At 44.2% G+C, this 25873-nt stretch overlaps 3 protein-coding genes across 6 annotated transcripts; 1 reads left to right on the top strand and 2 right to left on the bottom strand.

The window, feature by feature from the left end:
* Positions 1 to 15: 15 nt before the first annotated feature.
* entpd5b (ectonucleoside triphosphate diphosphohydrolase 5b) lies at positions 16 to 8946 on the top strand. Of its 3 annotated transcripts, none has more exons than XM_061811809.1 (15): positions 16 to 91; positions 1262 to 1488; positions 2380 to 2459; positions 2536 to 2679; positions 3809 to 3884; positions 3974 to 4009; positions 4107 to 4195; positions 5106 to 5186; positions 5416 to 5473; positions 6485 to 6586; positions 6725 to 6877; positions 6964 to 7020; positions 7083 to 7201; positions 8431 to 8560; positions 8733 to 8946. In XM_061811809.1, exons 2-14 carry the CDS (start codon positions 1269 to 1271, stop codon positions 8527 to 8529), a joined length of 1314 nt encoding a protein of 437 aa, XP_061667793.1. In that variant the 5' UTR covers positions 16 to 91; positions 1262 to 1268; the 3' UTR covers positions 8530 to 8560; positions 8733 to 8946. The 3 variants fall into 3 exon arrangements, with proteins under 3 accessions (XP_061667793.1, XP_061667791.1, XP_061667792.1); XM_061811807.1 differs by having other exon boundaries at positions 5106 to 5191; positions 5421 to 5473; XM_061811808.1 differs by lacking the exon at positions 16 to 91 and adding an exon at positions 101 to 186 and having other exon boundaries at positions 5106 to 5191; positions 5421 to 5473.
* znf410 (zinc finger protein 410) lies at positions 8534 to 23027 on the bottom strand. 2 transcript variants are annotated; one of them, XM_061811806.1, is made up of 12 exons: positions 22895 to 23027; positions 18149 to 18226; positions 18012 to 18063; positions 17428 to 17560; positions 16325 to 16516; positions 15699 to 15908; positions 14360 to 14552; positions 12698 to 12879; positions 11060 to 11149; positions 10803 to 10922; positions 8955 to 9077; positions 8534 to 8821 (listed from the first exon to the last, which is right to left on the bottom strand). In XM_061811806.1, exons 3-12 carry the CDS (start codon positions 18042 to 18044, stop codon positions 8724 to 8726), a joined length of 1374 nt encoding a protein of 457 aa, XP_061667790.1. In that variant the 5' UTR covers positions 18045 to 18063; positions 18149 to 18226; positions 22895 to 23027; the 3' UTR covers positions 8534 to 8723. The 2 variants fall into 2 exon arrangements, with proteins under 2 accessions (XP_061667790.1, XP_061667789.1); XM_061811805.1 differs by lacking the exon at positions 22895 to 23027 and adding an exon at positions 18432 to 21716.
* cipcb (CLOCK-interacting pacemaker b) lies at positions 21771 to 23266 on the bottom strand. Its single transcript, XM_061813111.1, has 3 exons — positions 23155 to 23266; positions 22895 to 23067; positions 21771 to 22565 (listed from the first exon to the last, which is right to left on the bottom strand). Exons 1-3 carry the CDS (start codon positions 23264 to 23266, stop codon positions 21771 to 21773), a joined length of 1080 nt encoding a protein of 359 aa, XP_061669095.1.
* Positions 23267 to 25873: the final 2607 nt, after the last annotated feature.

Genomic DNA, 25873 nt, shown 5'->3' with positions numbered 1-25873 from the left:
GTTCATTTGACGTGAGGACGTATGGCGAGGTAAATTGACGTCATAGCTACGCTAGCCGGACGCGGTTCTTCTGGCTCTTCGAAACATGATGGTGAGATTTAGACGTTTCTCTCTTTATAGTTCTACTTTTATTTAATTTCTACTCCATCTCGACGTGTTGCGAGACGGTTGAGGAGACTCGTCAAAGTTCGTTTTTGTGGTCTTTTTTTAAATCTCGCGTTTGGTTTGGCGTACTATTCAGCTAGCATGTCGCGTATTAGACGGGCTAAGGAAAAGTTGTAAAAATAACTGGACTGTTGAAATATGAGATAAAATTCCCTTCTTTGTCGTTTGGTTTGAGGACGTACATGAAGTGTGTCGAACTAGGTTGAATTAATGTGGAGTTTATAGCCAAATAAACGCTTACTGCTGAGCGTCACCAGCTAAATCAATTTGTTTTTTACTTATTTACTCTACAACTTTCAATATAGTATTAAGCGGCTTTTACCCACTAATTTAGTCAGTGTATCATTTGCGTTATATTTTATTATTCTTACATTATTTTTTCTCCTAGTGAAAAACCTTTTGTTTCCCCCATATAAATAAAAGGAAATACGAAATTATTGTTACCAGGGTCGATTAAGACACTGTTTTTCTTCCATTTTAGAAACAAAAAGTATTTTTATCTTTATTTCTGGTTGAAAAACAAATAATATAATATAAATTACCAGTACCAGGGTCAATCCAGAGACCTGAACTGGAAGGAAGAGCTCTAACCTTTTTTGGCAAATGTGGAAGTTGATTGCCCATCGATTCAAATTCTAAAATGCTTACTGAGCTTAACTTAACAAAGCTAAACGTTGCCTAATGTCTGAAAACTGTGATTATTAATGAATTCTGCACATTTCAACCTCTGAGGATATCAGAAAGATAACTAACGTTCCAGATTCGGTGAACATTAAGCTTTTTCCTCTCCGTAGGCACTCTCATTACAGTAAAAGCTCAAAATCGCTTCATGAGAAAAAAAGACATAGGGTGCACAAAATCCATAATACTTTATATTTTCCGACGTTTCTTGTAGGCATCAGTAGTCCATTTTGTCCATTTTTGGCGACGATTTCAGTTTTCATACATTAAGCGACGTTCTGCTTATTTACGCTTGCGTTAAATTGTTTTCGACTGTCCTCTTTGAAAGTACTCTGACAATTACATCTTTTACAGAAAGTTTATTAAAAATAACAAAGTAACTTTTACGACACGCTTGTGGTCCTCGTCCCCGCAGAGGGAAGATGAAGCCGAAGCTGCTCCCGCTGCTGGTCAGTTTGGTGGTCGCCGTCGGGGCTCGGCTCGCAGAGGGGACGGACGTCTGCGGCGGCACCGACGGCGGCACGCTGTCCGCCGTCCTGCGCCGGCCGGTCAACCGCAGCAGCGTCTCCTACGCCGTCATGTTTGACGCCGGCAGTACGGGGACACGAATCCACGTCTACGCTTTCCTTCACACCCGAGAAGGTCCTCGAAAAGCTCAGCGCCTCTGTGAACGCGTCCAGTTGTCAAATTCACAGTTTTTTAAAATAAAATTATTAGAGGAAATACAAATAGCTTTAAAAAAAAACAATTGAGATATAAAAATACATGATATATACTTTTATTTAAAAAAAAATACAATACTAAAATCCTTTGGCAAAAATACAAACTTTTGATGAAATCTACACAGAAATTTGAAAAATATGCAACCCTTAAGCGCTCTTTTGCCAACCTGTGCGTCACTAAATGTACTTTAAATATAAAAATGACAATGATTAAAAAAAAAATACCAAATTTGTTAACATTCACACAGATAATTGGGAAAAACAAGTATTTGAAAAAATACTACAACTAAATGATAAAAGTATTAGCTATTGGGGGGAGACATTTTGAAAAAGTGCATCAAATATACACTATTTGATCAATACATAAATGTAAAAAAAAAAATGCGTATATTAGAACAAAATACGAAAAATATTACATGGCAAAAATTCCCAGATAATATGAATACATTTTCATGAAATGATGATAATGACAGAGAAATTCAACAGAAAATAAAAACTTTAATGAAAAGCAAAAATAGTATGAATTAAAAAAATCAAAACAGATGAAAAAAATTGTAACCAAATATTAGACCAAATGTAAACAAAAACAGTAGTGACTTAAAATACGCAGATGTTAGCAGTAAATTTAAAAAATATTACAAGCCAAAAAAAAAATAGGTAAATATGCAAACCACTATCTGAAAAATGTATTTGTTTTAAAATGCTATCGATGAATACAAAAATATATTTGACAAGTATGCGATGCAAAAATATCACCGCTTTGCCCGTCAACTTGTTGTTCTCCTGACACGTGCGTGCATGTGTATCCTAGACGGGCTGCCCGTGTTGGACAAGGAGACGTTCGGGTCAGTGAAACCCGGTTTGTCGGCGCACGTCCACTCCCCGGAGACGGTGAGCTGACGTTCGGGCGCCAACTTCTTGGGCGGCGTCGCCGGCTTTCGGCGCTTAGCGTGTGTGCTTCGCGAAGGCCGCGCGGTCGGTGGGGACGCTGCTGAAGGTGGCCGAGAGCGCGGTGCCCCGTCATCGGTGGGCGAACACCCCCCTGATGCTGAGAGCCACGGCGGGACTCCGCTTGATGCCCCCCGACAAAGCCCAAGCGCTCCTACGTCAGGTGAGGTCCATACCTGCTAGCAAAGCTGCTGCTAATCGGCATATTCGGGAGTGCTTGTGCGACCTCATGGGAAATTTAGTCACTGGTTGATTTTTTTTTTTTTTTTTTTTTTTTTTTTTGGGGGGGGGGTGCGGTTCACTTAACTTTTGGACCTGTTAGCCTTTCGTGGATCGCAGGTGAGCTGGAGAACGTCCCTGCAGCTTTTGGCTAAAAGGATTAATTGCGCCTTGAACTGGTCGCCACATCGCGACAAAGAAATTAGAATTCAACAGAAAATCAAATGTTTTATGAAATAGTATCAATATAAAAAAGAAATAAAAATAATGGAATATATAAACTGAATATTAGACAGTAAAATGTAAAAAAAAAATAATGGCCTAAATCAATAAATAATACGAGTAAAAATACTAGAAAATTATTTGGACAAACAATACAAAAATTTCAAATTTACAAGAAAATACAATTTTTTTTTCCAAATTTACATTACATTTATGTTGCATACAAAAATGGCTGAAAAAATAATGGATGAAACAATATAGCAACAGCAATATATGGAATATTTGATATTATATGGGAAGTGGAAGTAATATATGGAAGTAAAATGTCTTATCGGGAAAAATTATTGCAATAATATTTGAAAAAAAAACATTTTAAATGTGAGGTGAAAATACACAACTATGTAGTATAAGGACATAAAAAAGTAACAGATGGGGGGAATCCAAAATAACAGGACTAACACGGAAGTAATAGAATTAAAATTTCACTCAAAAATAAATGTCTTCTATGTCTAAACATATGCAAATATATGATGACAATAAGGAGAAATTATTAGCAACGTACACAAATAGTTTGGGAAAAAAATGTACAGCTGTCAACCAAACGACTGCGCGTAAACGAGCTTGAGTTGGGGGAGCGGGAACTCGTGATGGAGTGGGGGTGTCGACAGTCACGTCAGCTTTGGTGTGGCTCGCCGTGAATAGCAATTGGGTGGGGGGGAGACAGCCTGGGAAGGTATTTTATTAATCCTCCCCCTCACTGGGAATATTGAATCCCACTGCTGACATCACACCGGATAACATTCCAATCGTGTGTCCCCCGCCCTCTCCCCCCCACTTTCCTCCTTGTCAAGGTTCAGCGCGTGTTTGACGAGTCGCCATTTTTTGTGCCGGACAACAGCGTGGCCATCTTGGACGGCGCAAGCGAAGGTCCCGGCCCCCGTCGACACATTCATTTCACGTAAAGACATTTTTTTATCAATTGGTCGCATCTTTTCCCGATTGTTTTTCAAACGCAGGAATCTTTGCGTGGATAACGGTGAACTTCCTTTCTGGTGCGTTCCGCCGCAGCCCCCGTCTTCCGGGAGTTGATATTTTTGGCTGCTGTGCGGCCTTTGAAGAGAACATCTAATGGAGCCAACCTGTTTTCAGGTCACCTTCACGCGCGCAACCAGCAGACGGCGGGAATCTTGGATTTGGGGGGAGCATCCACGCAGATTACCTTCCTGCCCGAACGCGCGGTGAGTCGGCTGTCTGTCAGATGCGGCCGCCCGACGGCCATCTTGTGGCTTTCAATTCAAGCGTATCATTTGATGCTTTGAAGGTGTAGAGGCAAAGATGGAGAAATACAAAATGCTATTTTAGATATACAAAACTGTTATATTAAAAAAAAAAAAAACTGACCAGAATATACCAAAATATTAGGTGAATACTTTACAAATATTTGAGGAAAAAAATGGTTGTGGCCCAAAAAATGTTGCCACAAAAGATATACGTAAAAAAACAGGTATTTTAGGATAAAGACAAAATACCTAAAAGTTTTAAATACTGAAGTATCTGACAAAATACAATGATACTGGAGGGGAAAAAAAGTATTACATGCAAAATGTACACAGAAGAAAAATACTACAAGATTAAAAATGACAAATGTTTAAAAAAAATAAGAAGAAATAGATGTATTATAATGTGAAATTAATTATGTTATAACATGAAAGGATCCACGTTATAATGTGTAATTGACCACATTATAACATGAAACGTATCATGTTATAACGTGTTACCTGACCTTTTATTTTTTTTGTGTGTGTGGCAGCAATACGCTTCCGTAAAAATACAATGATACTAGAGCAAAAAAAAGTAGTACATGCAAAATGCAGACTGAAATATAAATAAATAATAAATATATAAATATGAAAAATACTACAAGAATAAAATTGACAAATGTTTAAAAAATAAGAAGAAATAGATGTAAAATCTTGCGGGGAACCCCAAAAAAAACTTGGACTAAAACAATACACTATTATTAAAAAATAAAAAACTAGTATTAAAGTATTACACAAAACACAAAAAGATATGCAAAAGTGTTTGAGAAAATAATTTTTAAAAAAGAAACAAAAGTCAACTTGATGCTGGCTTCACGGATGTGTGTAGGACTGCAGCGTTGAGAAAGCGGCGCCGGACCACCGCCTCGTCACGGTGGACGTGTTCGACTCCTCTTTTCATTTGTACACTCACAGGTAAACGATACCGTGATGAGTCCTCAAGCAACGAAATTGTTTTGACAGCTCTGAATGTCACTGGCCCAGTATTTGGATCACAAACACTTTGTGCTAACTTTGAAAATGTCAGATGAATCGTGATTTTTTTTTTTTTTTTTTTTTTTTTTTTCATGAGTCACGAGCATAGAACGCTTCCCTCCTGGCTCATCCTCGCCATTGTTAATGATCCTGCTTTGTTGTCCTGCAGTTACCTTGGCAACGGACTGATGTCTGCGCGACTCTCCACGCTGCGTTCTCATAGTACTGCCTATTTATTTATTTTCAACATGTGCCTAAGCAAGTAAAGCAAATTACCGTAATTTCTCGCGTATAATACGCTCCTGAGGAATTTCCTTCTACCAGTGTATAATATGCGCCATGAATTTGCTGGTATCTATCCTCAAAACATTTTTACAGTCTTTGTATGCATGCGCTAACGTTCATGGCTAACATCCGCAGCAGATCCTATTGCAATTATCTTGGCATTTATTGCGGAACAGCAAACACAACTGCCGCGGGCCTCAGCCGACGCCAGAATCAACAGAACAAAACGTAGCGAACGCGACAGTTAGCGCGCTCCCGCCGCCGTTTTCTCGGGTTCTTTCGCCTGCTCCCCAAAACTGAGAAGCGCGATGCGTTCAAAACCGCTCGCTGTTATGGTCCATCCGGGACCGTTGATAAATTCAAAAGCACCCTTGGTGAGCAACAAAAACAATTACCGTAATTTCCGGCCTATAAGCCGCGGCTTTTCTCACACACTTTCAACCCTGCGCTTTATGCCGTGATGCGGCTAATTTGTGCATTTTTTTTTCTTCTAACGGTCGCAAGGGGGCACCATACTGATGTAATTTTTACCGATATATTTATAATTTTTTTTTTAACTGGCCCTGTTAGCGTTAGCGCAGCAGCGCACAGCTGTGGCGTATGTATGTACCAAATGGTATTTCCTTTACAAATATCTTATAATAATAGTCTTATGACCAGGTGCGCTCTGTAGGCCGGGAATTATGGTACAATATTCTACGCAGTGTAAATGTAAAGTATTACACACTGCATATCAAATTGGAATGAAAGTACTACACTTTTTTTTTTCACAAGCCGGACATACCAGAATATGTTTATACAATATGAATTCCCCCCCAACATTCACATTTTGTTTGACGCTTTTGACTTTTGAAACATTTTGGAGAACAAATAATTTGTATTATACACAAGAAGTTGCGGTACCTGTGTGTTTGCGCTCGTGAGTGTGCATATGTTCTCCTTTTCCAGGTGCGTCAGGTCCAGTTTTCAAAAGTCCATGTCTGCCCAAAAACTTCCAGGGCGAGTGGAGCTTCGGCGGGGAAACTTACCAAGTGAGCGGCGACCCAGAAGGCAAGCTCGGTTAAAAAAAAGAAACCCCAAAAAATGTCTTGATCAATCGTTTTATTATGTTGGTGCATCATGATACAACCTTTTCAATTTAAAAGTGTTGTGTTTAGGTGCGTCAGAATGAATGAATGTTGTGTTCAGGTGCATCCGGTTACAAGGCATGTTATGAGAACGTGTTGAAGACGGTCAACAGTATCACTCGTCAAGCACTTCCTGGTCATCTTGAAGCGGACCAGACTCTTTTCTACGCGTTCTCCTTCTACTTTGACCGCGCTGTGGACGCACACCTCATCGGTACACGCACACAAACACGGCGTCCGTCATGTGACTACGTTTTTGATTGATTGTGGCGAGCGGGCACCTCCTCCCTCCCGCTGCAGACGAGATCCACGGAGGGATGCTGAGGGTCCGGGACTTCACGAGGAGCGCCGAGGAGGGTGAGATGGCGTCGGCGCCGTCGCCGTCACCGTCGGATGAGTGACGTGGTCTCGTTCTTTAGTGTGCGAGGAGACCAGCGAAGCGGTTTTTCCCGACAGTCCTTTCCTGTGTCTGGACTTGACGTACATCAGCTGCCTGCTGACGGACGTCCTCGGCTTCGGGGACGACGCGCCGCTGCGGGTGAGTCACCGGCGTGACGTGTCGGTACGCGCGCATTTTACAAAATTACAACAACAAAAAAAAGGGGGGGGGTGCCTCCTTAGTAGTTGTGGGTAGTAACAGTTTACTCCATTACATTTACTTATATAGATTGCACTTGTCAAAGTTTCAGTGCCACATACTTTTTACTTTTCAGTAGTATAATTCATCTGCTTTCTTCCCGTTATATTTTTAATTTGACTCGTTACTACTTGCCGTTAATTGGACACTCTAAATTGCCCCTTGGTGTGATTGCGAGTGCGGCTGTTTGTCTATGTGCCTTGCAATTGACTGGCAACCAGTTCAGGGTGTGCCCCGCCTCCTGCCCGTTGGCAGCTGGGATAGGCTCCAGTACGCCCCGCGACCCTCGTGAGGATAAGCGGCAAAGAAAATGGATGGATATTACTACTTGCGCGATATTTGTCAGGCTGAGTCATGTGACTCTATACTCCAGCAAATAGGCTACATCAGTGGTGTCAAAATCAAGGCCCGGGTCCCAAATCTGGCCCAGCCGCATGATTTTATGTGGCCCGCACAGGCGAATCATGCGTAACGACTTTCACAGTTTTTGCTAAAATCTGCGCCAAAATTTCCCTTTGTCATATCCTAAATGATATTGAGATATTGCAAGCATTTTTGTGTTGCCAGACATCAAAAATACAGTACAGCCTCGGTTCTCAAACCCCCCAAACAAATAGGTTTTTGAACAAAAATTTTTAGATCTTTTTTCCGCTTCTGTTTTCGAACAAAAATCGGTAGTCGAACGCCCCTAACAAAACCCGGAAATAAAACGCGTGCTGTAGTTGATTCAGTTTTCAAGCAAATCGGTTTTCGAACCGCCTTCTAGAACGGATTGTGGTAGAGAACCGAGACTCTACTGTGGTTGAAAAATCCTTCCCTTGATTTATGATTCCAAAACCACTTCATAAATTCCACGTGTAAATATGATTAGGCGGTCAGAGATTTTTTTTTTATGATTTCACAAGTCATAACGGCCCTCTGAGGGGAAAAACCATAACTAATGTGGGCCCCGAAAAATGAGTTTTGACACCCCGTTCTACATTGATCATATAAAGATAACGTATAACAATTTTTTTTGCTATTTAGATAAGTCAACAATGCATCAATCAAACCCAAAACCCTTTTTTTCTGTTTGCTTTTTATTTGAATAAATACAAAACGGCGTTTGAATTTGGTTGTTCTGTCGCCAGTTGAGCAAGAAAGTAAACGACGCGGAGGCAAGTTGGGCTCTGGGCGCCGCCTTGGATTACTTTGAAAGCCTCCACGTCCACATCGCAGGACGACGATGAGGAGGCGCGTGTGACGTTGACGTTTGCGGAGGTAAGTAACAACAACGTTTTCATAAACCCGTCATATCTTCTTTGGGACTTTTTTTTTTCTTTATACAAATGTCGACATTTGACACTTATTCAAAAAAATAAAACCCTTCACCCTTAATGAATAAGTACAAGAGTCTCAACTTGTAGTTTCCGCTTGTTTTTTTTTACAACAGCGCCACCACATCTCCGTAGGGGGCGCCCTCTGTCGTCATGGTGACCAGTTGGTGCGGAGGAGAGAGAACGCTCACAGAATCCGCCGGACCTGAAGAGACCATCGCCGGCGGAACTGTAAATACTCATGTCAAGGGCTTCTTTGACGCAAGCTCGCACATTTTGAGAAAGTTCTCAAAATGTAAGTACTCGTAGATTAAAAATAAAAACTTCCGTTTGACTACCTGGTGACCTGAGCATGGCGTGATGGAGATTGACGGCATCCACGCCGGCGGCCATGGCGACGAGGCCGCCGCTGCCGTCGTCACCGTCGGCCTCCAGAAGGCTGCTGCGCGTCAAAGCCTCTCCTGTCGCACAAAAAGAAAGGCAAACCTTCACACTGCGCTTTTGATGGGGACGTTTCCATTCCTTTCAGCCGCTTATCCTCACGAAAACCCACCCATGCAAACTCCACACTGGGAGGGCTGGGATTGAACCCTGGTCCTCAGAACTGTGAGGCCGGCGTTTTCCAGCTGCGCCACCGCGCCGCCCACCCAGTACATTTGTAAAGGAAATACCATTTGGTACATACATACGCCGCAGCTGTGTAAGAGCTACAAATGCCCACATTGAAACACGAGATATTTACAAAGAAAGACAGTACACAGAGAGTTTAGCGCTAACGCTAGCGCCCCGCTACCAGGGCCGATTAAAAAAACAGATATTATGGTAAAAATCACAGAGACACTGCAGTAACATAATAGCGCAGCACAGGCCGGACCGGTAAAAGTCACTTCCTCGCCACATATATTCAGCCCATCTCACGCTTACCTTTTTTCGCAAGAGTGCCCCCTTGTGGCCATTAGAAAAAATGCACAAATTAGCTGTATTACCGCATAAAGCACAGAGTTGAAAGCGTGTAGAAAAAGTCGCAATTTATATGGCAGAAATTACGGTCAATGTTTTCTTTACATTCTATTTAATTATGTCCTACAAAGCTAATTTTAGGGGAGGCTGGAACACATTAATTGCATTTCCTTTCTTTTTAATGGGGGAAGATGATTGCTGGTGTGTTTTGAGTTACAAATGTGGGCATCACCTCCAGAACAACAAATTCCTCTACTTTTAGTCACAATTTTACTAAAATTGAACGAGGGAAATACAGGAAATGTCGCAGGACCACATGTTGCCCACAGCCCTCGAGTTTGATGCCCAGCCGAGTGCATAATTGCATCTTGTATCAAGTCTGCCACCATTGTTCCAACCCACACACGCTGTACGAAATCCGCCTTTAAGTACATCTTGTTCAATTAGAGCGCGCGCGTCGGTTTCCTGAGCCCGTCTGCCTGCCGGCCTCACAATCCCCCCGCGACGCTCTCGTGCCGATAAATAAATTGGCGTGCCAAAAGAAGCGTTTTGATCTCGCGCGTCGCGGAAAAAACGTGTCACACCCTGGAAAGTTGATTAGCGCTCGTCGGGGGAGGGGAACCAAACTCAAGCACGACAAGCTTTTTTTTTTTAAGATACACTTGTACAGTGAATACTCTCTTATCGAGCAAATCGTTTTTTTGAACGAAAATTTCAAGGTTTTTTTTTTTTTTTTTTACTTCTGTTTTCAAATAAAAATCGGTACTCGAACGCCCCCGACAAAACCCGGAAATAACAGAAAACACGCAGCCCAACCAGCTGACCCACGACGCGCGTTGTTATTGTGTACATTCATTCGGTTTATGAACAAATCGGTTCTCGAAATGCCTTCTGGAACGGATTGCGTTCGAGAACCGAGGTTGTACTGTATCGGCCTCTGGGGGAGCACCGTGCGCTAGTGATCAGTTCCCAAGGGGTTCCGATTCAAATCTTATTTCTGGAAAGTCTAACTTTTTTATTTTTTTTTCAGGGTAAAATGGTGGACTAGATGTGTGCCTCACTGTCAAGCGATTCTGAGTTCAAACTTGACGCGTAGCTCAATGTTTTTCTTTTAGCATTTTTTGTGGACAAGTGGTTACTAAAGTGCCATGTGGTCCCTCATAGTCGGAAGATTCTGGTTTCAGGTCATCCCGGGCACATTTCCTGTTGTGTGTGCGTATAAATACCCGTTTCCCTGCTTTCCGCCGCGAGGCCCTCCTCCCCGTGCCGTCTCCTAACGTGGACGTTCCTGCTTCCGGACTGAGAGAACGTCTTGCCGCAGATCCCGCAGTGGTGAGGCTTCTCGCCTTCCATCACACACACACACACACACACACACACACGCGATATAGGCAAAGAGTCACTCTCTTACATGTACATATTGGGGGGGGGGGGGGTCCTGAATGAAAAGTGTACAGTGCGTAGGCGCCACTCATTGACTTACCAGAATGCACGAGCATGTGTTTCCTCAGACTGGAATACTCGGCGAAGGAGCGCCCACAGCCATCTGCTTCACACACGAAAGGCTTTTCTCCTAAACGCGACACCAACACACATATGTTCAGATTTCATAAAGCGTCGGGCAAGAAATAACGTACAGCGGTGTCTTGAGATATGAGTAACTCATGCTACGACCACGCTTAGAACGAAACATCCATCCGTGCATGTTCCAAGCCGCTTATCCTCACCAGGGCCGCAATTCCGAAGCCTGTCCCAGCTAACTTCAGGCGAAAGGCCGATTACACCCTGAACTGGTCGCAGGGCACGTATCGACATCACTGAGTGGGAATCGATCCCGTGCTGTCCCGCGCCAAAGAAGGTAGCACCACGACGCCATCAGTGGAAAACTAAACACTTGCATCTCAAATCATCTTTCCTTTTGAAATGAATCAAATGTGCCACTAATCCGTTCCAACCTACCCGCACACAAAAAAAGAGTAAAAAAACCAGACTAATAAGATAAATATGTAAAGCATTAACCAGTCTGCGCATCGAGATTTAATGCTGCAATTTGTTTCCTTGTGCTACTCATCATGTTACGCGACAAAAAAAAAAAAAAAAAAAAAAAAAAAAAAAAAACAGTCCTTTTACTGCAGCGGGCGGCACGGTGGCTCAGCTGGGAAAGCGTTGGCCTCACGGTTCTGAGGTCCCAAGTTCAATCCTGGCACGGCCTGTGTGGAGTTTGCATGTTCTCCCCGTGCCTGCGTGGGTTTTCTACGGGTATTCCGGTTTCCTCCCACAACCCAAAAACGTGCAATATTAATTAGACACTCTAAATTGTTCATAGGTGTGGTTGTGAGTGCAGCTGTTTGTCTCGATGTGCCCTACGATTGGCTGGTGACCAGTTCAGGGTGTACCCCGCCTCCTGCCTGTTGACAGCTGGGATAGGCTCCGGCACTCCCTGCGACCCTTGTGAGAATAAGCAGCAAGGACAATGGATGGATGGATGGAATGCTGCAGTGATTTTCAAACTAGGGGGTGCAGGATCATGACTTTCACCATTATTATTGAGGGGAAACATAAACAGCAGGTCTAGCGCGTCTTCGCTCTACGTTGCCCAGACCGCTTTGCTAACTAAACACCTGTGGAAGACCACTGTCCTTGTCAACAATATATAATAATAATAAATAATACAATATATGCCCGGGAGCATTATATCAATCCTCACGTTCCACCTTTTGTGTTCAAATACACGTTTCTAAAAAAGGTTCTAAAACCGTGACTATCGATGTTGACCGTTAGCACGTCAATGCCATTTTCCATTTGGGTTGGTGGCCTGTTCTTAGGAAACGTTCTTTGCTTGTGCGTATGAAATATTATGTTTCTTCGTGGGGTCGGGGGGCACACTTAAGTCCCGACTTTCCGCTTTTTCGGCGCTGGAATGTGTCCGCGTCTAACAGTGGACATTGTCCGCGCTGTTAATTTGCTTCTGGCAGGAGGAAATGGATCGGAACGCGCCGTTAAATAACCCGAAGGTCACACTGAATGAAATATGAGCGGTCGCGGCAGCGAAGCCGCTGACTTGGTCACATCTCGGGCCCCGGCGACCGCTCCCGATACCTCCGCGCGTGCGCTCGCTCACCGGTGTGCACGCGCTTGTGGTTCTTGAGGTTTCCGGCCGTGGTGAACTTCTTTCCGCAGTTGCTCTCCTTGCATACGAAAGGCTTGTCGCCGCTGTGCGTCCTCATGTGGACCTGAAGACGCTGCAGCACGTAGAAGCTCTTGCCGCAGCCCTCCGCCGCGCAGCGGAACATGCGGTCGTTCCTGACGCCACAAAAACGGCGAGAGATGAGACACGCGTGCTCCGTTTTGAGCCCGACGCGTCCTCGCATGCAAAGCGAAGGGTCAGTTGCTCTGCGGCGGTTGCGCGGGGTCTTTCATTGCCGCGGGGGGGCCGCTAAACGGATATTGAGCCATTTACAAAACGTGGCTTCGTTTATTGGTGCAAAATCATAACAATAAGCTCAGTTTTATTTCTTGTCCAAGCTGTCGAAAAACAACCACGGAGGCGACGGGGACTCGTACAATTAGGCGGATACTCCATTTTTATTTCTGCCTCTAATTTAATTTGGCATTTTATGGTTGCATTTTTCACATTTTTTTTTTCCCATGGAGAAGTAACATTTTTAAAATTGACAAACTATATTTTTTTAAAAAATACCACAAATTGGTATCTGCCCGCGACCCTTATAAGGAAAAGCGGTAAAGAAAATGGATGGAATCTAAATTTTTATGCTTTTAAATTAATTTAAGCATTATTTTGTCTCCCCAAAATTTTTAGATATTTTTTTAATGGTGGTTCACTATAGTTTGGAAACCTCTGAACTGAATAATGGTTACATTTTTTAATGAGAATATTTTCCTACTAATTTCGTAATCAAAAAAATCATTTACAAATTTTGCATTATATAATTACATTCACAAATTGACTCATTACCTCAGAAAGCTGTGAAATTAATTTCTCATTTGTAGTTGATAGACCAATACATGTATTTTTATTAGATTATACCTATAATATAGACAAATATATACACTTTTTATAAAACAATAAGGGCACTCACTATGGAGTGGAAACCTCACAATTATTAAAAAAAGAATCCGCTAAGGTCACAAAACCGCCCATCATAATTAATGTTATTAATCTTACCGTCTGTACATGACATGTCATCCGAAATTATCTTATCGTTTGTTGCTGCTTTTAATTTTAGCGGCATTTATTGGAAAAGGTGGTCACCATAGGCGGCCGTTGCTTTTACATGTTTTGTTGTTTCTACTATCGTGACAACTATGCATTCATCCATTTTCTTAGCCGCTTATCCTCACAAGGGTCGTGGGGAGTGCTGGAGTCTATCCCAGCTGTCAGTGGGCAGGAGGCAGGGTACACCCTGAACTGGTTGTGAGCCAATCGCAGGGCACATCCAGACAAACAGCCGCACTCACAATCACACCGAAGGGGCAATTTCGAGTGTCCAATTAATGTTGCATGTTTTTGGGAGAGCCCGGAGGAAACCCACGCAGGCACGGGATCGAACCCGGGACCTCAGAATTGTGAGGCCAACGCTTTACCAGCTGACCCATTGGGCCGCCCCATGACAACTAATCATGTTCAAACGGAACTTTTGCACCTTCGCCCGCCGTGAGGGATATTAAAATGTGACTTAAAACAGTGAATATAATAATGCTTTTTAATGCTATTATTCCCTCTTTGAAACGCGTCACCAAACATGTCGTCCGGCGGAGTCACCTGTGCGTTTTGAGGTGATACTTGAGGTGGGCGGGCCAAGTGAAGGTCCTGCAGCAGCCATCGAAAGAGCAGCGGAGGATCTGCCTGGGGGCCAGGGGGCGCCCGCCCCGAGTAGGCGGCGGCGGCGGCACCGGGACGGGCGCCGTCGCCTCTCGCTCGTCGCCTTCCGACGGACAGCCGTGCGTGTGGTCGCCTAGGCAACGGACAAGACCGAGTAAACGGAGGCGTCGAGGACGTAAAACTGATCTCTGAGGTCCCTGTTCCTCCAGGGGTACACGAGTCATCACTAGGTAATCATATGTAGAATATTTTTATGCCGTACCATTAAAAAAAAAAAAAAAAAAAAAAGCAGTACACAAGGACGCCGCTGCAAAATACATTTAGACAACAACAATTAATTGATAAAGTGAAAATTTCCAACTTGGAATTTCAGACTCTCCACAGGAAACAGTTTCAAGACTTCAGCAGTTCTTGATAAAAGCCGGCTGATTATCTTTATGGTTAATCAAAAAGATGACACGCTATGGCGACCCCAATGGGACAGGCCGAAAGAGAAGAAGAAAACAATACATTTATAAATATCTGCTTTTACTTTGAAAAGTCATCAGCAACAGTTTTCCCTTATGCTCTGACATATTGCAGACTAAACCAATAATTTAATCAATCATGTGCTTTTTTTTTTGCACTCCCAATGTTAAATAGTGTACTATTTTTGAATAAAAGAATGGTCATTTTAAAAATATTTTTATCTGAATAACCCCCTCAAAAATATAATTAATCGATTATTAAAATAATCATTGGCTGCATACCTCAACTCTCAAGCGCTATTTCCCTTTTTTTTGGAAGCTATAACCTTCGTCTGACACTAGAGGGCGACACAAATGTGTTCTGACACGCCTCAACTTTTTTTTTTTTTTAAAAAGACGAGACAAAAGTACAAAAAATAAATGAAAAATTAAGCACAGCAAATGAGAGAAAGAGGCAAGAAAAAGCAGAGGCTCAGAACTCAAGTTGTCAAAATCCATTTTTGTCATTCTAAAGTCAAGTGCATACATGAATCGATATAAAGGCCAAATCAAGCTTTCGTTCCAATTTTGACCTTTAGGGGGCAGTCGTCAGCCCCCCCCCCCCCTTTCTTATTCGTGAGTGCAGCAACAGGTCCAACTCTCATTTCAAAGCTGGCCGCACAAGAAGTTAGATGTTATCACTCGCAAAATCTAAAGAAAACTTTCTGGAAATTGAAGTTCAAAGATTGATAAAAAAAAAAAAAAAAAGTTTAAATAGGAAATAAACAGCATTTCAGCTTGGAGAGGAGAATAAACGAAAGATGAAGCGTTACCGTTGACGGCCGCTCTGGCGTCCTGACTGGCCTTGGCGTCCCGCGCCAGCTGCGCCCGCGTGGCCGCGATCAGGCTGTCGTGGGCCAGCTCCTGCACCCGCAGGTACCACGGGGCGCTGCCGTCCAGGCCGTAGTCCCCCGACGAGACGTCTTCGTCGTCGCCGGTCCCGTCCGAGGCGAAGATGAGCGACTCCGAGGAGGCCGTGATGCCTGCGCCGAGACGAATTTTTGGAAATTTTTAGAAAAGTTTCTCATATTTCGTGAGTTTTTTTTAAACAACTATTCTGTAATATACTGTTTTTAATAACATTTTGGATTTTAAAAAAAATTGTAACGCTGGAGAACATTTTGTAGTAAAATGAGCAACATTTAATTATTTTCAGATTAAAATATCACATTCTAACATTTCTTTTTTTTTTTTCCAAAAATGACATATTACAAAACACCTCTGACTTTTAATGGAATATTTTTTTGAAACGAAATAAGAGTTTTGATTATTTTAAATACTATGACATTTTGTTACTTCTTCATAATGTTTTGCAATAAATAATATGCATCTTTTATTGAATTTAGAGATTGTTTCATCATATTCTTAAACAAAATTAATCAATTTTTGTGTGTCGTACCCTTGGCCAGGTTGAGCAGGACGTAGGAGGTGCCGTCCGACTGCTGGAGGTCGTGGAGGACGGCCGGCGGGCTGGGCGAGGCCCGCGGGTGGGCGGCCTGGGTCTGCTGCAGCGCCGGCGGGCTCCGTTCCGACGCGCCCCCCAGCTCCGACAGCGACGAGGCACTCTCCGGTGGGGGGCTCAGCGCGCCATCTGAGCAGAAAACTAACATTTATTTTGTTTTTATGTATTTTTTTTTTCAAATCAGGAAAAAAAAAATATATATATATTGTATTTTTAAAAAATAGTTTCTTTTTCATATAATTTTCTTTTATGTTTCAGGCAAAACTAGACACCCCCCAGACACATTTTATGAGGCATTAGAGAAATGTTTGCTTTTCATGCAAAAAAAAAAAAAAATAAAATATATTTTAAAACTTTTTTCTTTTCAAAATTTATTACAAAACACCCCAGATTTTCAAAGCAATATTTTGTGAAAATAAATTATTTTTGATTATTATAAAATGGTATTGTATTTAAAAAATATATACTTTTTTTCTGGATTAAATCAAGATTTTTGTTTTTTTCCCTAATTTCTCTTCTTCCCCCCAGCAAAAATAAAAAAGAAAAAGTTATGTATTTTAGGGGGAAAAAAAGAATATAACCATAACAGTATATTAGACACTAGAATGTTAACCATTACGGTTAATAGACAAAATTAAAAAATACCATGTAATAATAATATCTAAAAGTACAACTTAATGCTTGAATAATTTAAGTCACGGGTGTCAAACTCAAGGCCCGGGGGCCAGATCTGGCCCGCCGCATGATTTTATGCAGCCGTGAATCCAAATCATTTGCGTCAACTTCCATGATTGTGAAAATCTCTACAAAGATTTCAAATCATCACATATCATAAAAAACAACATTGAGATATTATAAGCATTTCTGTGTTAGATAGGAATACTATTTCAAAACCCCATTACACTTGATCCCTGATACATTTCATGCGTAAATATGATGAGGCGATTAAAGATGATGTTTTTTGTCATGACGGCCCTCTGAGGGAAACCGTAACTACAATGTGGCCCGCGACAAAAATGACTCCAGCGGTGTCAAGTGACCTGCGAGCTGCAGGTGTCCGCAGAGAGAGCCCCCGACGGGGGTCAGCAGCGGCAGGCAGGGGTGCTTGGGCTCGGGGTCCTCCAAACCCTGGACCAGCGGGATGGACGCGTTCTGGACAAACTGCACCAGCAGCTGCGAGGAGGACACAACAATCCGCGATGACAGCGTTACACATTGCAGTGATGTAAATTATTGTTTTGGGTTTTTTTTTTTTTTTGTTAAATTTGTGTTCGGCAATGCATGCACTGCACATCAATACAGTACAGCTTATTGCATAAATTGCAGCCCCCATATAAGAATAAAATTGCTCTATTTACATATGTGATGACTAATTTCCCATAAGCCTTCTTTTTATTATTTCATCACTAGGACTATGATTTTTTTTTTTTTTTTTTAAACATGACTTGCAAATTACGCTTTATCTTGTCAAATATGCTAAAGTCTCTTGACAGGCAAGTCAATAAAACCTGCTGCAAATACCCGAAAAAATAGTCAGAATTTTACCATCATGATTTTGAAAAAGAAAAATGCAGACATCATCCTATCAGGTGACATTATGAAGTGATAGGTTCCAGTCCGTTACCTCTGGTTTGGAGTCAAGTTCATCGGAAAGCATGAGTCTGCTCTGGTGTCACCTGGAAAGCAAACAAAAGGAACGATTACAAAAATTACATTTTGTCCACGAATAAAAGAGCAAGAAAAAAAAAAAGATGCACTAACCTGAAGCAGCTAAAAGTGAGGTTAAGTGTCGGTCATAACAGCTTTGTGGTCATCTTGGAGTCGGAAACATGGTCGGAGCTTAAGCGTTAAAACAGTCACATAACACGTCACTTATTGATGTTAATTTATTAGCATGCATGTCAAAACAATATAAATACAACGCAAACCATTGGAAGTGTTTGGTAGCAAGTGTTGCTAGCCGCGAACTAACTAGCGACATAGCAGCAGCTTTTAACACCGATTCAAACGGTGTATTTAAAAAAACATTTAAATTATTATTTACCTTGTAAAAAAAAATACGACGTTAAGTCGAAACGGTGCTTGAAAACGCTCGTTTTAGGCCGTCCCAAAAACAGAGCTAAACTAATCGTGCTAGCTAGCAGTTAAGCTAGCGGCGGCGCACTACGGCGTCTCAGATGGGACTAAATTGACAAGCGCGTCGCTTGGTCTGACTTCCTCCACGCTGATCGTGGCCGCCGTCTTGTGGCCAAGGACCGACACTACACGCTTTGTTTTGGTGCTTACATTTATTACATAACAAGCAATGAGATAACATACAAAAAAATAAGAGCCGTACGGCATCTGTCATACACACCAAATGAAGGAAAAAAAAAAAAGATAAAAACCACCTGAAAGCCTTTCTGCAATTGAAGTCTCATTCAAGCGCCAATTTACATTATTCCAAGATTTAACCATAACATGATTATGTGTGATATTTGCTCTACTGTACAAAAAAAACCCCTACTTTTCCCGAGTCCCCTAAAACGCTACCATGGCATATTATTTACCTTGACTGATCGCCAACAATTTTTTTTTTTTGTTTCATCACTGAAGGCCACAAACGTACTTCTGTCGACATAGGGCATGACCTTGCTCATCTTAGTAACAATAATAATAAAATAATAAGGCTGCTTATAAAAAAAAAAATACAGTACATAAGGGGGAGTGATGGGGGGAGACTTGTTTTGGTTTTTCATAAATACAACGGGTGTCAAGTTCAAGGTTGCAACTGGAGGGTTGAATATTATTGAAGCGCACACACACACACACCACACACACACACACACACACACACACACATGCTCTCATCCTCCATCTCACACAAAACAGTCGCGGACATTTTCGATTGCTCGCTCTCACGCTAACAAAAGAAGCAGATAATGCACACCTGGCGGCTTAAAACCAACACCATTGTTTAGTTTTTTTCCCTCAAACATATGCTTCAAACTCCTGCCAAAATGATCACAAAACCAAAGTAACGTGAGGAGGGTTCTTTGCGAACACTGGCGACAGACGGCCAAAAGAAAGCGAAACTAAAAATGAGCCGGGCGGGCCGACAAAGCACGATCAAAAGTAGCTTGACGCGCTCCGAAGACCTGTTAAAGAAGAATTCCACTGGTTTGCATGTAATATGTACTTTAGTTTTGACAATGTGATGTTAAATCCTCTCTCATTTAAGTGTTTTGAGAAGATTTTTTGAATCGACAATTACGAATTGTCAAGGGCGCTGCCATTTTTTGTGAGTCACATGGCCTACGTGCGCGTTTCGATTTCTCAGATTTATCCTCATCTGATAAAGAAATAGCAGTTTTGGTGGATGGGGAAGACGGAGGAATGCTTCCATACACAGCCGGAGCCCCGGAGCTGTGCCGCTCTGATGAGGATTAATCCGAGAAATCAGTGCTAGGCATAAAGGGTGTCCCGTGCATTCGAGCCTTTGTAGCGGCACATAACATGTCATATCCGCGCACGTAGGTCATGTGACTTGTGAAAATGGCAGCGCCCGTGAAAATTCGTAATTGTTGACAAAAAAATCTTCTCAAAACACGATAACATGAGAGAGGATTTAACATCACATTGTCAAAATAGAGTACATATTACATGACATATCGGATACACTATTCATGCAAAGCACTGGATGTCCTCTTTAAGAAGACTCGAGCGGAAGAGTTCCCGCTTAACGTGGATATTGGACGTCTAAAGCCGTCAATGGCAGTGAACGTTTCAAGAGAAAATTCACGTTAGCGGAATCCAAATATCTCACAATTCAACATCCTCAAGTCACAACTGGAAATCTAAAGTACGCAATCCCTCATTTTCTTAAACCATTTCAAGTATATGTTTGGGGTACTTGATACAGAAAAAAAAAAAAAAAAGTTATTTAAAAGCATAGTGGTTCAGGGCGTGTGTTGATTAGTGTTAGCTGCCTTGTTTTAGTGTGCTCAGAATGGTGCGAGGTGCTTAAACGCACCGCAATCGTACAAAAAAAAAATAGGACTCAAAAACAGGTCGACAGGAAAGACAGGCGAGCGCCCGCTACTCTAACAGGAAGCTGGAATCGACGGGCGGCTGTTGCCAACGTCACTCGCGTTGCGGCATAAAACCAAAAAAAAAAAAAAAAAAGAAGACACTTTGCGGTGGACAAAAGTGCGACGCACACACAGTCCGTAACCGAAGTCTGCCCGGCCGATCGAAAGTCGGCATCGGCCACAAATCGGTTGAGCTCATGTTAATCTCTTCGGAATTTGGAGGCGAAGCAAAGTGGGGACCGTCGCACGTCCAGTGCTGGAGCGGGTATCAATTGTGCCTCGCAGCGAAAAGGTCCACTGTTCAAAATCACTGTCTACTGGGGCCTTTTTACGTGCAGTTTGTGATGGTGCTGTCAAGGAAGACAGATTCAACATCCGCAGATTTTTGGGGTCGGCAGATCCTCCTTGGGTCACTGACGGTGCAGCGGTACACACGTCGGACCGATTCCCGCTCAGTGATATGTGCCTTGCGACCAGTTCAGGGCGTGAGTCCGCCTTTTGCCCGAAATTAGGTTCCGGCAACCCCCCCGCGACGCCTGTGAGGATAAGCGGCTCCGAAAATGGACGACGGACCTATCCTCCTTTTATGCGAAGAAAACAAATCCACTACCTTTGTGCTCAGGTCATTTTAACAGTATTGCTTTGGCGCCGATTGCAGTTCAGCGTGAACCTCCTGTGGGGGGCGCCACAATTACCCAAAAGGTTTGCGCGATTCCTGCCTGGGTTCGGTTCTCTTCGACTGGATTTCCCCAAATATGACGGCAACGTGGCGTACGTCGTAATCACGACAACTGTGCCTGTGCATGCTATCTGCTATATTGCAGTGTAATATAATGATGTTTTGATGATGAATTATTACTTATTTCACGGTTAGCTCGATGTAAGTACTTGACATAAGGTGAACGGTGGCCGCGTGTCAGTCTTACGATTGACAGACGAGAATAGAAAATAATCGCTACATTTGCTATTTCTATTAGAAAATTTCTTCAGGAAAATTTCTATTAGAAACCGTTGTGTAAAATCTTTTCACCGCACGTCTGACAGTCGACGTCAACGTTTTTTTTTTTTTTTTTTTTTGCGTCGGCGATGAAGTGCAACAGTCACACGAGCGCAGTCGAGTGTTGCGCCGACAAAAACGTCTCCAGCGAGGGGGCGGCGGCGGCGGCTAAAAATGTAGGCCAAACGGCGCGAGACAGGCCACGTTAGTCTCGCTCCATCTGTCTCCCGACCCCCCCACCGCCACCCTCCTCCTCCTCCTCCTTCCCGTCCCGGCCACGGGGCCTCCCCCGGTCCCGGCGGCTCTCAGTCGGGGGCTAATCCTCCTTCTTGGCGGCCCCCGGCTTCCCGTCTTCCTCCTGAAGGCTGGCGTGCAGCTTGACGCAGATGCCGGCGTCGCCGCTGCGCAGCGCCTGCAGGAAGAGGTCGGTGTGCTCCCGGAGGCGGTCCAGGTCCGTCTGCGTGCGGCGGTTCTGCCGCAGGAGCTCCTTGGTGCGTAGCGTGATGTCCAGGAGGCCCGATTTGCTCAGGATGTTGTACGTGTTGCAGAAGCGCTTCCGCCTCGTGTCGGCGCTGCCGTCGTCGTCGCCGCCGACGCCCTTGTGCTCGCCCGGCGAGGGATCCTTCGGGGGCGTCGGAACGCTCGCGCGGCTCGGAGGGCGGGAGGAGAAAGACTGGGAGACCTCTGATTGGTCGGTGGCCGGCGAAGGCGCCTCGCTGGCGATTTGAGGGAGTCGGGTCTGCGGCGGGCGCGTGTTGTCGGGGGTTGCGGACGGAACAGGACTCTGGCTTTTCTGCTGCTGCTGCTGCTCCTCTCTTGGACCGTGCTCCCGCTGAGACCCCGAGGAAGAACATGAAGAAGAGGAGGACGAGGAGGCGGTCCCCCTCCCCGAGGAGGAAGTGTCGCCGGGGTGCGGCGCAATCTTGGGGTAGGACTTGAGGATGGGAAGATACTTTTTGGGGCGCCGGTGTCGAGGGGCCTCCTTGGAAGCTTGGCGGGAGACGACGGGCTGCAGGAAGACCACCTGAGGCTGCTGGACCACCGGCTGGACCACCTCCACCGTGGGACTGAAGCTCCACGGCTTCATGGGCGGGGCGCTTTCTCCGGGCTGCTGAGAGAACACCCGAAATGTCAATGTGACGGCGCCATCGGGGGACACGCAATCCATCGTGCCGGAGGATACTTTTTGTCGAACATTTTTCAATTCTTTTCTGTAATCCCTCCATTTTCTTTTGCCGCTTATCCTCACGAGGGTTGCAGGGAGTGCTGGAGCCTATCCCAGCTGTCAATGGGGAGGAGGCGGGGTACACCCTGAACCGGTCACATTATTATTATTTATTAATGGCGGTTGCTTTTAGGGATTAGCGGCATTTGCGTTCAATTCAATGGAGAATTTAACGGAGCGCATTGGACAGCTTTGCGGGTGATGTGCCCTCGTACCTGTTTGAGGAGCACGTTGTTCATGATGATCATGGGTGACATGCTGGAGTACGAGCCCCCGAGCACGGCCAGCTGCCCGGAAGCGGACCTTTGACCCTCGGGCCGCAGGAAAGGCCGCGGCGAGTCCTCAGAGTCGGTGTTGTCCATGGCGCCGGTGTGCTCCGAACTCGCGTCTGAAGAAAAAGGGAGCGCGATAAGATCGGACGCGCGTTTAAAAAAACAAGAACCCGGGACCGGCTGTCAAAAGTCGAAGGGCCGACCTGAGAATCCGGAGTCCCTTTCAGAGTCGGCTCGGGACTCGCTGTGAGGCTTCATGACGCGCGGCCTGCTGGCGGCGCGCAGCTCGCTTTCCGCCTTGCGCTTGGCGCTCATCTCCCGGCTTTTTTCCGATTGCCGCCGACAAGATGGCCGACCGGGCACGACAATCAGCTGATCAGAGGCTCAACCTGGATCCCAAAAGACAACAACAAGTAGACTTTAACGCCTTTCAAACGCACAGAATCAAGATGATGATGATGACATTTTTTTTTTTTTGGTGGTTTTTAAACTACAGCCATAAAAGAAGCAGGACAGCGGCTGCGAAAAGGCAATTCCGGAACATTTGCCACTGGGTTCAGTTGTTGCAGTCCAACAAGTACTAGCGATGTAGCGACTCGCAGAAACCGATTTCATTCACACTCTCTATCAGTGGTGTACAATTGCAACATTTTTGTGGCACAATATGAGTGAATACCAGCTGACATCCGACCGGATACACACACACACACACACACACACACACACACACACACAACACACACACACACACACACACACAAAAAAAAACGTATTTACACTCACATTTATGGATAATTTAGAAGCTTCGGGGCAAATAATTAACACGCAAACTCGACACGAGGAAGCTGGCATCCATCCATCCATTTTCCTCACCGGTTATCCTCACGAGGGTCGCGGGGAGTGCTGGAGCCTATCCCAGCTGTCAACGGGCAGGAGGCGGCAGAATACACCCTGAACTGGTCGCCAGCCAATCGCAGGGCACGTCGAGACAGACAGCACTCGCACTCACAATCAGACCGAGGGGCAATTTAGAGCGTCCAATTAATGTTGCATGTTTTGGGGATGGAAACCGGAGTGCAAACCCAGAGAAAACCCACACAGGCACGGGGAGAACACGCAAATTCCAAACAGGCGGGTCCGGGATTGAACCCAGGACCTCAGAACTGTGAGGCAGATACACTGACCGCATCTCTTACACCAACCGCTTCTCTTACACCTGTAAAATTAAGCCTTGTATGATGTTTAATTGTTTCTGGGTATATATTTGGACTTAAAAAAGTATTTGCAGAAAATTGAAATGGGGTTCTGGGTGACTATTATTATCCAATATGACGCCTCCCTTGTATTACGTTCAACCAAGGATTTTTGTCGTTTTATTTGTTGTTGTTTTTGTGCTGGATCACAAAAGAACCTGAAAATGTACATTAGCAGTACTACTTTCAAATAAAATATGGATTTTCCTATTTAATTGCTTGTTCACCCATCATATTAACCGCCTTTGACTTTCAACAGCCCAATACACGAAAACACCAGAAGTCCTTTCATCATATGCAGCGTAAAAGAAAGAAAAGTCTCCACGGACTATTTGCTGGGGGAAAGCGTTCGGACTGCAACATTTATCATAACTATATATTTGCAATAAAGCTACATTTTAAAAACAACCTAAGTTGATTCCCACGTTTGGACGGCCTACAACTGCAAGCACCAAAATGATCGTTGTTAGCACTTTTGTTAGCTAGCCGCTAAGTTGACGACGCGCCCCTTTAACGTACCACGGAAATTAATTACAAAAAAAAAAAAAATAACTACGAATCTCAAAGAATCCAGCTTACGTTCCGGTTCCGTTGGGACGAAAGTGAGAAAGAGAAGGAGGACGACGGCGAGAGGGGTTCCGGCGAAACAGGTTCGGTCGTCGGTGGTGGTGGTGGTCGGGCAGGCGGGCGGATCCTTTCCCGTGTGTGGCTGACGGCCAGACTTCGCCTTTCCACGGTACAGTACACGAGACACGGCGGCTCCTCCTCCCGCCCGTCACTCACGTCTAGCGCGGCCGCACCATACCGCCGACGGCCGCCAGACGCGACCGTTCCCCGTCCCTCGAACGCAATCAAAACGATAAAACGTCAACAAAATGTCGCTTTTTGCGTCAATTTGCTAAAAAACGACACGACGAGAACGCCACCAAAGCAGGAAACATGACCCAGACGACTTTGCCTTATTAGGAAAAACGGGGCGCGGCTTCCTTCGGAGTCACGCTGACGTCACCTTAGGTGTCCGCCCACGCGGTGTGGTTCCGAGCTGCTGATTGGCCAGAGCGGCCAGCAGCTGAAAAACGTGACTGGTGCCCGACGCGGGGCGGATCGAGTACACCGTGTTCGGGAGGCCGACTGGACCGAGTGTACTCGCGCAACACAAGCCTATCTCGTCCGCCATCGGGGAAGCCGCCGTCGTGTCATTTTGCGGCCTATTACATAATAAGGCATGCTCAACTTGCGGCAGTAAAAGCGCGAGTCAATCATTGAAATGCAACTGCAAATGCGGTCAATAAAAAGGGATCGATTTCCGGCTAAGTGGGCGGTAAAAAAAAAAAAAAAAAGACCCTTTTTGTACAACCGGAATTTTAACAACTTTATTTCCCACATCAGTGTTTTTTTTAAGTTTTCATTTTTTAAAGAAATAGTGCAAAATTACATGAATATTTAAACGTTTTTTTCGTCACACGACATAAATTTGAAAGACCACTGTGCCTGCCTTGGCCACCCGGGGGCAGTATAAGAGAAATACTGTTCAAGACGTCCTCTCAACTCATCAGTGAGAGACTAATATTAGTCATTCTTCACATAGAATACATTATTTATGACTGAGTAGTAGTCTTTTTGTCTGTCACTGTATGTTGCTGCACTGTTTGTGTTCAACCTGTTGTTT

Source organism: Syngnathoides biaculeatus, chromosome 23, assembly GCF_019802595.1.
Source record: "Syngnathoides biaculeatus isolate LvHL_M chromosome 23, ASM1980259v1, whole genome shotgun sequence".
NCBI lineage: Eukaryota > Metazoa > Chordata > Actinopteri > Syngnathiformes > Syngnathidae > Syngnathoides > Syngnathoides biaculeatus.
This window is presented reverse-complemented; position numbering and strand designations above follow the sequence as displayed.